The 18,094-nt window shown below is 34.9% G+C and overlaps 1 protein-coding gene across 1 annotated transcript in view; it reads right to left on the reverse strand.

Moving 5' to 3' along the window:
* Positions 1-16,621, reverse strand: part of LOC149796740 (cytoplasmic FMR1-interacting protein 1 homolog) — a 123,931-nt gene extending 107,310 nt beyond the window's left edge. The window contains exons 1-3 of the mRNA XM_089961388.1: positions 16,506-16,621; positions 6,705-6,927; positions 2,075-2,152 (exon numbers count right to left, since the gene is read on the reverse strand). Of these exons, the coding sequence (XP_089817514.1) occupies positions 2,075-2,152; positions 6,705-6,917 (291 nt within the window). The 5' untranslated portion in view covers positions 6,918-6,927; positions 16,506-16,621. The remainder of the gene's footprint in view (positions 1-2,074; positions 2,153-6,704; positions 6,928-16,505) is intronic.
* Positions 16,622-18,094: the final 1,473 nt, after the last annotated feature.

Here is an 18,094-nt window from a genome sequence, read left to right on the forward strand (position 1 = left end):
ATGAAAATATAAATGAAAGGACTCATCTTTGATTCCATGATCAAAGCTGAATGTGTTACCATATTACATGGAAGACCCTGCCAACATGTTGAAGTTCAAAGTCTATATGATATATCAGCCATAGCTCTATTAATTTCTGTCATAAAAAGGTGAAAATTGAGCTTGATCATGGTCTTGTAAATGTAAAGTTATGTTGTTGTTGTTGGGTTTAACACCATTTTTCAGCACACGATAGGCTATACATGGCGGCCAGTATTAATGGTGGAGGAAGAACCCGGAAAATCCCCGGAAAGAACCACTGACCCTCGAGAAGCTACTGGCAAGCTTTCTCACATACCCGCATTGGCCAATTCTGAGACTTGAACCCACACAGACATAGATGACACAGCAGTGATCCGTAACTGACAGCGCCTTAGAAAACTTGGGGCCCCGTAAAGTTATGTATCTAACAGTCTGAATCCATACATTAATTCAAAAGTTTTTTTAATAGTGGAAACCAAATTCATGACAAATGGAATGTGACAGGATTGGATGTCATGCACTATGGCAGCCATGGGTATCACTACATTCACCCAACCACTCTATCTTTCTCTCTCTCTCTCTATGTGTGTGTGTGTGTGTGTGTGTGTGTGTGTGTGTGTGTAAGCTTGATGTTCTGTAAAGCTCACTGTACATAGTTCAAATGCAAATACTGGTGGCATAATATTATGGACTAATATTTGGTTTTAAATAATACAGGACATTATACATTTAAACTTCATTGGGAAAATGAACAGTCTTTACAAGTGCAGGTAAACAAGAAAGTAATATCTAATTTGCAGGGACATATTTACAGTTGAAAGGGAGTTTGGATAAAGTGCTAACTCAGCTGAATGATGGTCTAGATAAACCAATAGCTCAAATGAATAAGAGTTTGGATAAACTACTAACTCAGCTGAAAGAGAGTTTGGATAAACTGCTAACTCAGGTGAATGATGGTCTGGATAAACTACTAACTCAGGTGAATGAGGGTCTGGATAAACTACTAACTCAGTTAAATGAGGGTTTGGACAAACTACTTAGTTGAAAGAAAGTTAAGATGAACTGCTAACTTGGTCAAAAGAGAGTTTGGATAAATTGCTAACTCAGCTGAATGATGGTCTGGATAAACTGCTAACTCAGTTGAAAGAGTTAGGATAAACTGCTAACTCAGCTGAATAAGGGTCTAGATAAGCTGCAAAACTCAGTTGAATGAGGGTCTGGATAAAATGTTAAATCAGTTGAAGAGAGTTTGGATAAACTGCTAATTCAGCTGAATAAGGTCTGGATAAACTCATGCCCAGTAACTATAAACAATGCTAAGGGTGTGTGTGTGTGTGTGATTTGGATTTTAAACATAGCTTTAACAATTCTTCAGTCATATTGCTACGATGTCTGCATTGTGGCAGTTTATAGTGATGTCAAGCACTGGGGCATCATGCCACAGACATGTAGCATGATGTTCCACTAAGTCACATTATCCTGACATCAGGCCGACCAGTCCTAACACTAACCTCTTAATGCTGAGCGTGAAGCGAGGCAGCTGTTAGTACCATTTTTATAAGTCTTTGGTAAGACTCAGTCTGGAATCGAACCCATGACCTCCCACATCTGAGGCTGATGCTCTAACCATGAGGCTATCAGAGAGGTCTATGGGGTGGGAATATCAATAGTTTTACTACACATGTTCTATGTTCCTGGAGCAGAAATGGACGCTGTAATCAATGTCAACTGCACATAAAAATCTGTCTTATTATATCAAGTAGGAATACATGTGATCATAGAGTAAGGATCACAAGTTTCAACATAATGACCCACACCTATATTCCCAGGAGTAGGGAAAGAAACCAGGGTAGAACCAATGGGGTCCCAAACTAACATGGGTTGATGCTTGGATCACTGATCACAATTTTCAGAAAACGAGACAATTCAGAAGTTATTTTTAAAATTATGTAAAATCACTCGCACACCTTGGGATGCAAAATCAAAAATTAAAAAACCATGACATTACATGTGTATGACATATGATGGACTGTTACAAATCAGACTTGCATACCTGTGGAAGAGCCCTTGAACAACACCTCCATGTGTACAATGTAACAGCATACTCCTGCCCCTCCTCTAAAAGTTTGTTCTGTAAGACAATATATACATAAATTATAAAGTATGAAAAGAAAAGAATTCCAAAGAATATTGGTTCACCATCTCTATCAGTCGATAACCCTAAACACCAATGTCACTGGAGCATGAAAAACACATCACTGTGCCCTTCTTTTGATCTCAATGACTGGCACTCCTCAAGGTGAATGCAGTGTATCCATGCAGTTTCTTGACTGCCCAAGATATAACAAAAGCAAATATATTTGCACAAATTAATACAACCGTGATAACAAAGACACTGTTGCTGCCTCAGAGTGATATGTTCATCTCAGCACTGTGCTAAAACAGTGCTGCCACCTATTGAATGAAAAGTAAATCTTGGCATATTAATGACACTAACAGTGCTGCTGCCTAAAAAGACCCTGTACATCTTGATATTGAGAAAATACATTAATTCTGTTGCTGCCTAAGAGTGACTCTTGTCCAAGTGTGACATGTAACTTAGCTTGTGACAACACTGACACTTGCTGCCTACAAGTGACATGTACATCTTGGCATGACAACACTAACACTTGCTGCCTACGAGTGACATGTACATCTTGGCATGACAACAATGACACTGCTGATATAAGTGATAAATACGTCTTGTCATTGTTACAAGACTGACAATACTGCTGGTCAAGAGTGACATGTATATCTTGACACTGTTACAAGACTGACAATACTGCTGGCCAAGAGTGACATGTACATCTTGACATTGTTACAAGACTGACAATACTGCTGACCAAGAGTGACATGTACATCTTGACATTGTTATAAAACTGGCAATACTGCTGGTCAAGAGTGACATGTACATCTTGACAATGTTACAAGACTGACAATACTGCTGGCCAAGAGTGACATGTACATCTTGACATTGTTACAAGACTGACAATACTGCTGGTCAAGAGTGACATGTACATCTTGACACTGTTACAAGAATGACAATACTGCTGACCAAGAGTGACATGTACATCTTGACATTCTTACAAAACTGACAATACTGCTGGCCAAGAGTGACATGTACATCTTGACATTGTTACAAAACTGACAATACTGCTGGTCAAGTGTGACATGTACATCTCAGCACTGTGATTACACTACACTGCTACTGCCTCTGAAAGATATGTAAATTCCAGCTATGATACTGGCAAGACAATAAATATGAAATACCTTAATGCTTTAGAAACAAGATGTTATATAGTTGTTATAACACTACTGTTTCACTCTAGGTAATGTTGATATAATTCCTAAAGAAAAAAAGGCCATGCCAAAAATGTCAACCAAATACACAAAAATCATGCATCATGTTGTCATGTCCTTTGTTTATTTTCTGTATATTAACATTCTCCTCTTATTTGGGGGTCAAATCAAGGGTCTTACTTCCCACCCAATCTTTCAGTTCAAAAATAATCCCTGAATTTTAACTTCTTTTGTGAGATATTGCAATGTATATAAACATGTTTCCCAATGTGTGTGTGTATATATATATATATATATATATATATGTGTGTGTGTGTGTGTGTGTGTGTGTGTGTGTGTGTGTGTGACCCCGTGTTTATGTACATGTGTCCTCATGTGTATATATATGCAGTGTTTTCAACATACGCGTACCCAAAGGGTTTTGACACCTGGAATTAAAAAATTACCCATTTTTGATGCGCAGATATTTGGGCAAGAACATTAATCTTAATTACCGTAACTTCCAGCATAATTTATTACTGTCTATAACAAATTTACTGTAGGATGCACTGATTGACATCTGCTTGACATCAGTTGAGATCTTGATGGCCAGTAATATCACACCAATGGAAGATATACATGAACTGGGTGCGGCTAACAGTTCACTGAGGTCAGGCTTAGATTCAAATGACGTACGTTGGATTGTTTTGAGATTATGTTTAAGTTTATGAAGCTGGTTGTCAACGGAAGTGGACCAACTTAAATTGTTTTCTTGGCAAGTTGCTTCATTTAGCAGGATGTTTAAAAGTTCGGAATCATTTATGACTTTGCTGGATTAATTTCTGATAAAATATCAGCATTGGTTTGATTGAACTTTAAATTATAATCAGTTAGACAAAATGGTAATATATGACTTCTCGCTATGGCAGTTTTTGGAGTGGGATTGTGTTTTATTGGTGATTAATTTGCTTAAATCGACAAACATTTAAAAGCTCAAACATTATAATTAATGGATCATTCAGAAAAAATTAAACCAACATAACATTCAGAGCATACATCTGAACTTTAAAATCACAATGGCACAAAGAAGTATATTTTCTTATGTCTCTGTCTCGTAAATGACCTGGCAGTGATGAACTGTCTGACCCTGAGACTCCAAAGAGTTTTTATCACTATATAAATGTAAAAGCCACAATTGCATCATTCCGATTTGCAAAAAAGGAGTGCAGCTTGTGAAAGGAATGCTACTCTTCTGATTACTGAATCCACTGATGAATTTATCAGTACTAGAATTTCTCTTAAATTTGTCAGTTCTGGGGAGAAGATGAGCCAATCTCCGAAATTTGTCAGAAAGTTTAAGGACGAGTGGAAAAGTGAACTGACAATTCTGATGTGATGTACATCACTGACATCTGAATAATATATAACCTTCATAGTTGTTTGGGTATATTTTTGCATATAAAATGATTCAGCAGTTGATAATAGAATATGATGAAATGTTGAAAATATAATAAAGTAGGCCATAAAATAATCCTCTGTCTGTTTCATATACAAAATATACACAGAGTAACACAGTTAGAAAAAGAAACACTTTTACAAAAATGAGACTGCATATTTCTTACAAAGTAATGAACAGGTATTTCTCATTATTCAGCACGAGACAATAAATCTTAAACAGTATCTGTTTCCACCAATAACGAGGAATCACAGATATGGGCTCAGGACTGTCCATAAGAATTGACTCTTGACATTTAAGTTTTGACTCTTGAAATTTTCATTTTGAATCCTTAGATTTTGGGGTCAAGGGTCAATCGACTCTTCAGTTTGGAAATCTACTGAGAACCCTGATATGTGTCCTCTTATGTATGTGCATATCTCCCAATGTGTTTATGTATGGGTGTGTTTGTATGTGGTAATTACTTTAAAATGCTTTTATTTTATGTGAGATTTACTTTGACCTAAATCTGCCAAAAATGTCCACGAATTCAAGATAAGACATCTTCTTTAAACTACTGAGTGTTGAAACTATCTTTGATAGTTTTCAGTAATAATAAGAATTTGAAATCAGCTGATGTGGTTGACATATTTTATATCAGAACAGCATTTCATTCAGATCCAACAAGATATAAGAAGTCTTTTGGTGAAACCTTATGTCAACATTTGCATCCATTCAGGGGCAGTGGTGACAGCAAGACTTTCAAGAAAGCCATCATAACAAGACATCATAAGAAGTCTTTTGGTGAAACCTTATGTCAACATGTGCATCCATTCAGAGGCAGTGATGATAGCAAGACTTTCTAGAAAGCCATCATAACAGCCATAATGGGTGTACATTTGGTGCCAGATTCATTTAGGACCAGCTAGATAACACAAGATGTTATCTGATAACACCTTACTTATATAGCCATCCATTTGGGACAAGAAGGAATCACAATATTTTCATGATTGAGGGCCAGTTGAAATCATTTTCATTTAGGACCAACCAGACACTGAAAGGCATCTTCTGATGAACACATCATATCAAGCTAACTTTTCATTTAACAGGAACAGTGACAACACAATTAGCAAGACGACCTTCATGATGGACATTTTAGATGTCAGCTCAGCACCATTTTCGATTAGGATCAACATCAAAACCAATATTGATATGACTTTCCATTTTCGAGGTCAAACAAGATTATTAATGTAGCTGTCATAGTGGCCAAAATGAATATCAGATTTGCACCATTTCAATTTAAGACAAACAAGACATTATAAAAGGTCTTTTCATGAATGCAAAATGTTGATACTAATGACCATCTAGGAGAAGCAGCAATAATAACATTTTCAGAGAACAACTGTTGCAACCATACTGAAAGTCAAGTAGTGATAAGATTTTCAAGGTGGACAATGTGGCAGCTGTACTTGATGTCTGAACAGCACCATTTTCATTTAGGACCAACTATATCTCAAATGAAGCATTTTTGTAAACTTTCCATGTTGCTATGAGCATCCATTCAGGAGGAGTAGGAATAACAAGATTTTCAAGATGACCACTATGGTGGCCAATTGGATGTGTGAGTGGCATCATTTTTGTTTAGTTCCAATATCATAAGAAACCTTCTGGTGAAAACCTTATGTCAGTATTACTTTTCATTCAGGATTAGTTGTGATAATGGGAGTTTCAAAATGGACACCATTTTTATTTAGGACCAACCAGACCATAGGATAAATTTGTAAGTAAAGTTTAATGGCAGTTCTCCAGGTGGAAAATCGATAACAAACTTATGTCTATGATCAGACAGACAACAAACCATCCCATAAGCTCTACTGGTCTATAACTAATAGAGCTAAAAAAAACTAAACACTGCGGAAATGAAACCAACCATTTCTGCATGCACTGTGGCTTCTTCATTGTACTTGGCAACTCCAGTCACAAAGGCACCCCTGTCCTCAAAGTTGGTGTCAAAATTGGACTGATAATGTATGGATAGGGATAATGCCTCAATACAAGGCTGTTGGTCAGGCAAGGGGAGCTCATCCAACACATCCACATTCTGAAGGGCATCTGTTAGAGTTATTTTCTCCTCAGCAGACATTTTGACCTGCCTGTTGTGACAAAAAGATAAACGTTATAATTTTGAATATTGAAATATTGATGAATACAAACTTGCATGTAAACTGTATGCAACAGAAATTGTAATTTACTGAATAAATTCTTGTTGCATTGTCAATTATTAACTTGCAAACAATAAAATTGAATGCTCCCTAATTGTTAACACTTATCTACCCTGTCGCAAATGAATAGTCCAAGGTGATTAGTCTGATGCCACTCAGGTTTTATATTTAAAACTGGAATTCATTACACAATATAGTGAACTTTCATTGAATAATAAAGAAACAGTTTCTCTTAAATGGTTCTTTTTAACATCTTAAACAGTTACTTTCTTAGTGTCTGTGCAACTAATTTGAAAAGTGGGTTTCCTTTTATCTAGTTGCCCCCATATGCATGATTGATTCTGCTTCAGATATGAATAATTTTTAGATAAGCAAGATTATTTTCCCCTGTATCTGACCTAAACTGTAATTACCATTTTCTGGAAATACTGTCACTTAATGGAATTTTCCATTCTAGAAGATTCTATGGCAAGAATCAAGACTATCTTTTAACTAAAATTCAGGCAAACATGTTTACATAAACAATGATCATAATATTTAATCCTAAATCATAGAGAAAATTTTATCTACGTATTCTGTTGTTTACATAATAAATGTCCCAGCTCAGGTACAAAAGTAAACTTGTTTTTTTAATAAATAAGAAAAGCCAACAAATAATACATATGAAAAGTACATAACACTAGAACATAAAAAAAGAGAAAATGAAAAAGACAAAAGTACAAGGACAAAAGCTGTGGTTGGTGGTTCTAAAATTGCTTCCATCCTTTCAATAATGAAACTTTCAAGTCTGCACAATGGCGGACAAAAACATACTGAGACTGATGAAGACTGACTAATCTAGTTACTGGTACATGACTAAATGAGTTTTCTGCTTTAAAGATACTATGGAGTTTCAAGGTCACCAGCTGGAAAAGTATACCAAAGGATGATGGTTCTGACAAAAATATAATATTTATTGAAGCTGATTAATGCTTAACTTCTGATGTAACTAGCCATGTCACAACTTGAGTCAGGTGATAGGCAATAAGATGTCTATAATGTGGTTTGCCAAAATTTTTTTTTTTTTCAGGTAAAAACATGAGTCTCCCAAAATAAATTAATTAAACAATGTGAAAATATAAGCAACATATCACTGTGTCACCACTGGCATCCATAAGCAACACTAGCACTGTGTCACCACTGGCATCCACAACCCGAACCATAACCTCTTATCCCTGCATTACCTGCTAAACAAAGCCAAAATTCATTTTCTTAATAAAAATCACTTGCTTAAGTAGACCCAAAACACACAGTGGCTAAATAATTAGCACCTCCCTCTCCCCTAGCCCTGGCAGACCCAAACACACAAATACAATTCATCATAGTGAAGAAAAACAATGCCTCTTATCATGATAACGAAATTCCAAGTATGAGCCACCTTCACATGCACAGGCAGACACAAGCAACACAGTGCCTAAATACATAAACCTACCTATCCCCAACACCATGTAAACCCTTACATCGAAATGTGGAAGACAATGACATTAATCAAGATAAGGAGACTTCATTCCAACATAATGCAAGTCACATTGCCATGGAAATTATTGTTCTAAATGACATGATAGTTTTGACCAAGGATCTATATATACATGACCACCCACTCAAGGAGGAATATTAATGACATATTTTGTGGTGGCCATATTGGATGTCAGATTGGGATTATTTTCATTTGTGACCAACTAGACATCAGAAGAAATCTTTTGGTGGAAACCCCAGCTCAATAGTACTTTCTGTTCAGGAGTTGCAATAACAAGATTTACAAGATGGCTGCCATTGGCAACCATACTGGGTATCAGATCAACACTTTTATTAGGGACCAATCACATCACAAAAAGGCTTGTTGTTAAAACCCCGTATTTTTTACACGACCAGCCATTCAGGAGTAGATTTTCAAGACATCTGTAGCCACACTGGATATCAGCACTATTTTGATTGACAACCAACTAGACATCATAAGAAGTCTTTTAGTGAAAATTCAATGTTGATATCACCCTCCATTCTGTAAAAGTACCAATAACAAGAATTTCAAGATGACCACCATGGCAGTCTTATTGGTTGTGCAAGCAGCACCATTTTCATTTAAAACCAACAAGACAATGAAATGAATGTGTGTGTAAAGTTTCATGGCAATTCTCCAATTAGTTTAGGAGGAGTTGTTCTAATGGGCAGATGCCATTTAATGGATGGATGCCAGCACATCCCATAGATGGGGGCTGTGGTGACCATATTGGACATCAAATTGGCACCATTTTTATTTAGGACCAACTAGACATCATAACACATTTTCAAAACGGCTGCCATGGTATCAATATTGTTCAGAATAAATACAAAAGTAAATTTCTTCTTAGCAATTCATTCTGCATTAAACAAGAATTTACATAATTAGGTTATTAATCTACTGTAGGTATGCTTTTCTTTTTTTCTTTTTATCTATAATCAAATCTGGTCATAATTAACATATATGAACTTAAAGCTTCAGAAATGAATTAGACTGAAAGTCAAATGAATTAGACTGAAAGTCAAACGAATTAGACTGAAAGTCAAACGAATTAGATAGAAAGTCAAACGAATTAGACTGAAAGTCAAACGAATTAGACTGAAAGTCAAACGAATTAGATAGAAAGTCAAATGAGCCAGCATTACAGCAATAGTCAAAATGAACACTGACAATACATGTATTCACAACAAAATTTGAATTAATATAAACAATCAAAATTAAATACAAAATAATTGGGATTTACAACCTCTGAAGCCAACATGAAATTCTACCACATTATATTAGCAATTAATGCAATTAGAGATATATTTTATAGCCTATGCAAACAAAAGATTAGCAATTTCTGGAGATATGAAAGGCATTATTCATAAATATGCTGCAATCAGCTTATGTGTAATATAAAAGTTAAACAAATAGAAAATAAGAAATTCCACGTTCATAAATTTAAAACTAAGCCAATGTAAAAAATGGAGGGTATTTATTTACAATAAATACAATCATAACTACCACAGATGCACATTTCACTAAAAAGAAGCCTGCATAATAGAAAGAATTTTGGTTGAATTGCAAAAAATTAATCATGATATGATTGATGTCCAAGAGAAATTAACCATTACTACAATATGAAAAAAAATCATGCCTCTCCCCACCCACATTCTAACTGGCTGAACCATTTATTATATGTGTACTTTATATATCCAGGCAGTTAACCTTGGATTATTCATGTTTTTAATTCAACTTCTAAAGTCCATAGTTTGTTTGCTCGTGTAACATTTACAGGGTTCCTGCCACAAAATTTAAAAGATTCCAGACCTTATCATGACCCAAAAAATAAAAATGTCCAGACCTTCCTAAGAGCTTCAGATTCATATACTAACACTTTTCCCAAATGCAAAAGACCAGTCTTATTACCAGTTTGCGATTAAGATGATTGTAATAATAAATATTCACTACTTTTTCAAGACTTTTAGGTCCGTTTTCAATTTTTCCAGACATCTTCAAGACCTGAAAAGTTTTAGACCTTATCCTTAATTTCAAACCTGCACATAAACGCTGAATACGCTTAGTTTTGGTTCCCAAGAATTCACTGCCTTCTGTGTGACTATGGACAAAATTTCAGTAATTATACATTAGCTGGCCCACTTGCTAAACTCTATAAATATGTAAATGGTCCATGTTCTTTGGTGGCAAAATATTTTTCTTGTATTCACATCAACTTACAAAAATCATTATTCAAAATATAACAAATTAGCGAATGTGTGTGTGTGTGACGAGGATTTGTAACGTAGCTTTAACAATTTTAGTCATATTGCATATGTCTAGTACATGTAGCATCATGTCCCACCCAGTCATATTATCCTGAAACAAGATGACCAGTCCTAACAATAACCTCTTAATGCTGAGTGCCAAGCGAGGCAGCTGCTCACGTCATCTTTAAAAGCGATTATGTTTCCTCATCATTTGCACCCAGACACAGTGCAATATGTACCTCTTCAAGGGACCAGATCTGTCTGACGGGATGACTTCTTATCAGTGATTCAGAGTTGCATTTTAAAAACATAAATAAGTCCAAGTGCACTATTACAAAGATAGGAAAATTAACACCTGAAGAAAATACACTTGTATTACTGAGTGGAATATGTCGCAAATAAATTAACATAAATTATCTTCTAGTTAAATCCACAATGCTTGACATTTTAAATCCATTTAAACTGATAAATCCAGGAATTCAATTACAGGTCACGTAGGGGTATAAAAATACCTCAGAATGATCCAAATCACAATATCCTGTTATATGGTAATTCCACATTTCTAACAAAGTAAATAAAGATAAGTTCACGGTTTTTCTCATAGTATCCTATAAATGTCACAACCTGAAGTCATCGGGTACAAAGTCCAAGAATTCATCGTCATTGTCTGATAAAGTTCGGAAATCCTCCATCATCGTCTAGTAAATCATCATTGTCTAGTCATCAAAAATATTGCCAAGACTCTCTTTCCTTGTCATTGCTGTAGAGGCTGAGCCTAGGCTCTGTAAGCAATACTTTGATCATACAGTTGGTGAAATCTATTAAAGGTTGTTAACTGAACAAGTGTCAATTGTGCAGCAAGATCAAATAATCAACCTCTGTTGCTTGCCACTGAGCAAGTAGTGTGACCCCCCCCCCCATAGCATGCTCCATTATAACACAAATTTGGATAAGACATACTTACGGTGTAACTCCCAACATTTTGAATATTTTTCAAGCATGAAAAATAAATATTTTTTCTCAGTATGAGAAATAATGTAAAAAATTTTATTCAGATTTTGGGGAAGAGATTGCATATGAATTTGAATATAACATGATCATGGAGTGGCTCCTGCAAGTTTGTATATTTGTTCATTAATGATTTTTTTTTATATGTATAAAAACTACTATGTAACAAGTTCTCATTTTAGGGAAAAGATCGTGTATGAATTTAGATACAGCACAACTGAAGTAAGTCTCATTGAGTTTACAGTAATTTCACCCCCCTGAAAAAGTGCAAAGTTTTGTGCCAACATTAGCTTAGTTTTGAAAAGAAAGTCAGCTGACCAAAAAACCTGTTAGTGTTAATCTTATTATTATTAAACTATCAACAATAATGTCCTCTTTCTTTATCTTCAATGCATTATGTGTACATTGTTTGCTCAAACAAAAGAAACAAATTCTCATCTGAATTGATAAATCAAATCATTGCAGTAATTATTATCAAATTTAATCTCATAACAAAGGTTATTCAAATTATGGGACAATGATTTTAAAAAAGAGAGCAAGAGAGAAAGCCTCAATACAAACACACGGCTTTGTTGTGTAGTCATTCTTTATGCACTCTGTAAAAGTGACCCCATTGTTCCTTAACAATTATTCTTGCTGTGTTTTTTAAAAGATATAGAAGTCAAATTTTCAATTAGTGGGTATTTACCATGGATAACTGGATACAGAAGGTAAAGCTTCTACTGTTACTGTTCCAGTTTGAAGCCTTGGGCAGGATTAAATCCAAAGTTAAACAAATGCAATAGCTTCAAGATTAGTGTTCACAAGTCAAGCAAAGAATGTGGTGGTCTATAAAGGCTTCTTACCCAAATTTATGTCAATAAATTTACCTACCATTTTAAGGGAATACAATAGATTATCTATGTCTGCTCAATCAACCATCATACACACCAAGTGAAACTAGTTTATGGACCGGATTGTTTGCAGTTTGTTCACTGTCGAACACGTGACCCACCCTTTCATCTGAACCCTTTTTTTTCCAGCCTCAAGTTGTTCACATATACACAGGAAACTGTCCTGCCAGGTTAACACTGATTGGAACAAAACCATTTAAATTAGACAGATTGGCTAATATAACCAAACAGTCTACTCTATGCTTTTTGCTCTGCAGTGAAGAAAAGTCATAGTTATATAGCAAACTTTTAAATGAAGAAAAGATTTATTTTTCCTGTTCTTTAGCGAATGACTTAACATTTTTTAAGGAACTTGCTCTGAACTCACACAGTCGAATGATTTACTCCCAAATTGAGTTCAGACAGTTTATGCTGTCATAGGGTTTTCAGCATAAGATAGGCTATACATGGTGGCCAGTATAAATGGTGGAGGAAGAACCCGGGAAACCCCCCGAAAGAACCACTGACCCACGAGAAGCTACTGGCAAGCTTTCCCATATAACCACATTGGTCAAGTAGTTTACATGTTCAGTGTACACACACCTGCTGAATTCTAATCACAAGAGAATTATGAGACCATCCATGTGAATTTTCAGCAAAGTACATGTGCTTTTAAAGCCTACAAGTAAATACTGGTTTCTTTTTAGAAATTCTTAATGTCTGAATATTGCATTTTATTGTTGGCAAGAAGTCAGACCCTTTGGACAAGTCCATTAAATATGAATGTTGCATTTTTAATGTTGGCAAGAAATTAGACCCTTTGGACAAGTCCATTAAATATGAATGTTGCATTTTTAATGTTGGCAAGAAATCAGACCCTTTGGACAAGTCCAGTAAATATGAATGTTGCAGAAAAGAACACCTACTTCATAAGTTTGTATGAAAGTACTGCCAAAAAATTAAATCTCAGGATTCAAACAGACCTAGCAATTTTTTATTATTTATTTATAATTATTATAGAAATGATGCTTTGTGATGCACATTTGTTATGGAATAACTATTATGGATAAAAACAGATTTGGTTTGTGAGTACACATAATCATTTATTGTATTTATATTGTATACTTACAAATAAATAATATCAGTACTCTACGAAAAAAATTTGAGACACAGGCCCCTGGCTGGTGACTTAAAAAAAACTCACAAGCCCTGACTGAAATTCTAGAAGCCAAGAATCCAATTTATAGATGCCCAAAATGTCCCCTTTTTTAATATTGTCACACAACATTGCAATAGCTACATTTTGAATATAAACTGAATAGGGTTCAAAGGGGTCTGAAGGTAATGCAAGTGTCATTAGTGTTCGTCGCTATGCTGGTGTGCTTCTGAAGTAAAGTAAAACTCTGTGAACCAAGAGTTCTGAAATTTATTATTGTTGGGTTAATTAACATATAATATTGGTTTTTTTTCTTCACATGTGTATACTTGACCACTGAATACTGGCAAATAGCATGGACCAGATTAAATAACAAACTGTTTTCAGAATTTTTAAGTTCCAAAAGTCAGTCTTGTGTATGTTCCACAGTGTCAAATTATATATCTTCATTATATGTCAAGTTATTCCTTTATGTCAAGTTTCACAGAAATGTTCAATAAAAAATGCTATGAAATTAAATATTCAATATGATTATGCTTGTTTGTGCTTATATCCACTTTTAATTTGTGCAAAATAGGACACCAAGTTATATATGCAATGTTTTCCATGTGTTATTTTTCTCATCATGTTTAAGTTAAAATATGAATTGCTGAGGTCAGTGTCATAAATATTCATTAAATATAAGCTCAAAGGTCTCCAACTAGTGCATAGAAGATGTTGTATATATATTTTTAATGTCTGGCTTTTATGTAACAATTTTGGGATCCATGATCTCAGCCAAGCACAGTCACTTGACAGAAAACAAAGTGTCAACTCACAATAGAAAGAAAAGACAATAAACAAATCAGAGACACATCCAAAATATTCCAAATGGTGTAAACTCAACTATACATCACATATACCATTTGAGATTTGGTGGCAAATTTACTGGACTAAAAATCACAATAAAAAAGGAATTTGTTCCAAACTGTCTTTGTTGTATGGTGGCCGTATACTAAATTTTAGAAAGGTTATTCGCACAGTTGCCATTCAATGACAATATTCATACCATGACATACAGTTTATTTTATGATAATAAAAATATGGTGTGCAAACAATTAGAGGTTAGTCCATGAATCAATGGTTTACTCACGAGAATCTTTTTGATAATTCAATTTTACTTTAACAAATGCAGAATTTTGCTTTCAAAAGATAGTCTTAGCTCAAACGACAGCAAGAAATATACTTTTGACATACATTGATGTAGTAGAGTTGAAATATGTTTTTCTGTCACTTAAAAGATCCCAGGATCAACTCTTACTGTTTATCTTTAGGGTCTGTCCTACAATGTAAGAAAGAATATGTTGTTTTTGTTTTAGTGCTATGTCTTACTACCCAAATAACGACCTTGTATAACATGTTCCGATGTTCGGTTGACATCGGAATGAGTAGTCAAAGCTTCATGAATATCTCACACACTTGGCAGCCTATATCGACACTCTTCCACTAATTTATGTGTAATTAATATACTTACTGAGCTGTCTTTATCCAGGCGGAATGAAAATATGACACTAGCAAATGGATGCATTTTCATGTTCCATTGACATGCATTTGAATCTGTTGCAATGTGACAGTAGTTGATTTATGCTGAAGTATGTTTCAGTATGTTCATGTGAGGGATATGTTTCTTGAATGAAACGAAATATTGCTTTCAGTTCCAATTGGCATAATATATTTTTATTCGTTTCGTTAAAGAATAATATTTCAACTGAACCAGATTTTGGTATTCCTGGCTTTCATCGCTTTCCAGCCAACAGATATGTAGGCCAACATAACTTGAAAACAGGTCCATTTCTTTTGTAAGAATTTAAATTTATTAGAGAAAAGACATCAGGGTAAGTAAAGTCTGACAAAAACATTATAACTTTACTTTGTAGAGACACATCATTATTGGTTGCCATTTGTGTGTGATATTCCTGAAAATTTTACTTTTGTTACACTGTTAGTCGACATCAAAATATGCTACACAGCACCATTAGTTAGGCTGTAAGACCTATCACCCCCCAGAACAAAATCGGGTGATGTGTCTTATGTTGTAGGACTATCTTTAGGGTACCCTTTATAATTTTATATTAAGAAAGAATTATGTTACTTGGTTTTACTTTGTGAATGTACATGTTATCTTCAATTAAGAAAGAATTATGTTACTCAGATTTAAAGTGTGAACATATCCAAAATGACTTGCCAAGATAAAATTACAAGTAATCAGTTGCAAAAATGAGTATATTTTACACATCAGGTACGCGGCAACCGTACGAATAGTTTTACGTAAATTATATACTACTAATGAGCACTAGCGTTGTGTGATTCCATATACATACAAAACCAACAATACACGAATGCATATTTATAATTCTAGAATGTGTCACTATATGAGCATCACAACTTCTGATCAAGATACGCACGAATAATGTATTGCGTATCCAACACACAAATGTTCGGTACCTTTTGCTTTCGACTAAACTATGCCCTAGCTATACACTCTAATTAAATGTCAAATGTACAAGCAATTCCTTTCGGGCTACATGTATAGAGTTATATGAAACATCGAAAAATGGGTGGTGTTCATTCCTTGCAGCTAGGATCCTAAAAACGGGACATCTTCATGCTTTATATAAACAAAATGAGTATAAACCATTAGGACTTACCAAAACAATTACTAAGCAAATTAATTCAATAATGAAGTAAGCATTATAGTGTCATTATAGCTAACTTTTCACAAATGATACTTCTCCGGAAGGGAAGGGTACATAATGGCGATCTGAAACGGTGTCTACTTGATAAATCACTAGAAGGAATTTTATCCTAGCTGAGTACAATCAGATTCAAACACTGTACGGTACATTGTTGTAGACATATCATTATTGTCTATATAGCTGGCAACATTTCGATTGTTAAATATGTTGCCTATGTTTTCTATATTTCCATTTTTATGTAATAAAAAATTACCATACTTCTTCCGTTACAATTGAAAGTACGTTACACTACTACTAGTTACCTACTTTCGTAATTGTAACGGACGGAAGTATGAAAGAATTTTTAGTAGGTCGCGACCATTTCAGTGATGGGGTAATACAGCATTGAGAATTTCAGCTCTTAAAAAACTGATTTGTTGCTTTGTTTGTTTCTTATTCCATTGCTTTACTTTGTTTTATTATACTATACTATAATATGTGATATGAGAAGCAACTTAAGGCTAAATATTTTCAGAAATGTGAGTGTACACATTCATTTATCGTCGCAAGGGCTATGCCTTAGGGCGGGCGATTGGACCAATTTGGCCCAATCTGGCTCCGCGCTCACAGGGGCCCCGCACGTTAATAATTTAAAAGAATATGTCTATTGTGAGAAAGTAATTTTAAAGCGATGGAAGAAAATTTTATGTTCAATATCAAATAAAACTTGTTTAAAAGCTTATTTCCAAATGACGAGCTTACAAGGGGCCCCGTGCGTTAATCCACCAAAATGATCGCAATCGTGCCCCGCGTTTGCTAAGGCCGTTCCTGATGTCTCCTAAATATAATAAACAGTCAGTCCCAAAGAGCTCACTTTCCTAGCCCGATACATTGGCCCATGATGCCCATGATACCCCGCACACGACACCAGCAGAGGCAACATACATCGTCTAATAGCCGATGCCAGGGTAGGAAATTGGAGACGGCGGAAGAAATACAGAATGCGTAAGTAATACAGAAATAGCATTAAATAAGTTATTACAAGCTGTGTCGCCACCTATTTTTTTCGTAGCAAGATGATGTTTGACCGGCTCTTGCTTTCGTGTCGCTGAGAAATCAATTACATCCATATTATAAATATATATATGAATCTATATTGTTTACGTTGTAGAGTTAAAACTCCAACCACTCATTTATCCACTGTTACAACAAAAAATAAAAGAATAGCATATGGTGGAAGATGTGCAATTTGTAACAGAATTTTTTCCCCGTTTTTATCCAGAATTCAACATAAAGACAGTGGTGAAATTGCTACATTAATGTCAAAATTTCCAGGAACTCCTTGGGCTAAATACCCTGGAGAAAAACATCTTCCAGGATATAAGTATTGTGGTCCTGGTACCCCGCTTGATATCTGACTTGATAACCAAGATCAACCAAAACCTGGTGAATATCCTATAAACGATATTGTGGTGAATATCCTATAAACGATATTGATCAAGCATGTCACGCTCATGATGTAGCGTATAAAAGCAAAAACCTACAAGATAGACATATTGCAG

The sequence above is a fragment of the Sinohyriopsis cumingii genome, chromosome 6 (assembly GCF_028554795.1).
Source record: "Sinohyriopsis cumingii isolate HCF-2022 chromosome 6, ASM2855479v2, whole genome shotgun sequence".
In the NCBI taxonomy this organism is placed as follows: Eukaryota; Metazoa; Mollusca; class Bivalvia; order Unionida; family Unionidae; genus Sinohyriopsis; species Sinohyriopsis cumingii.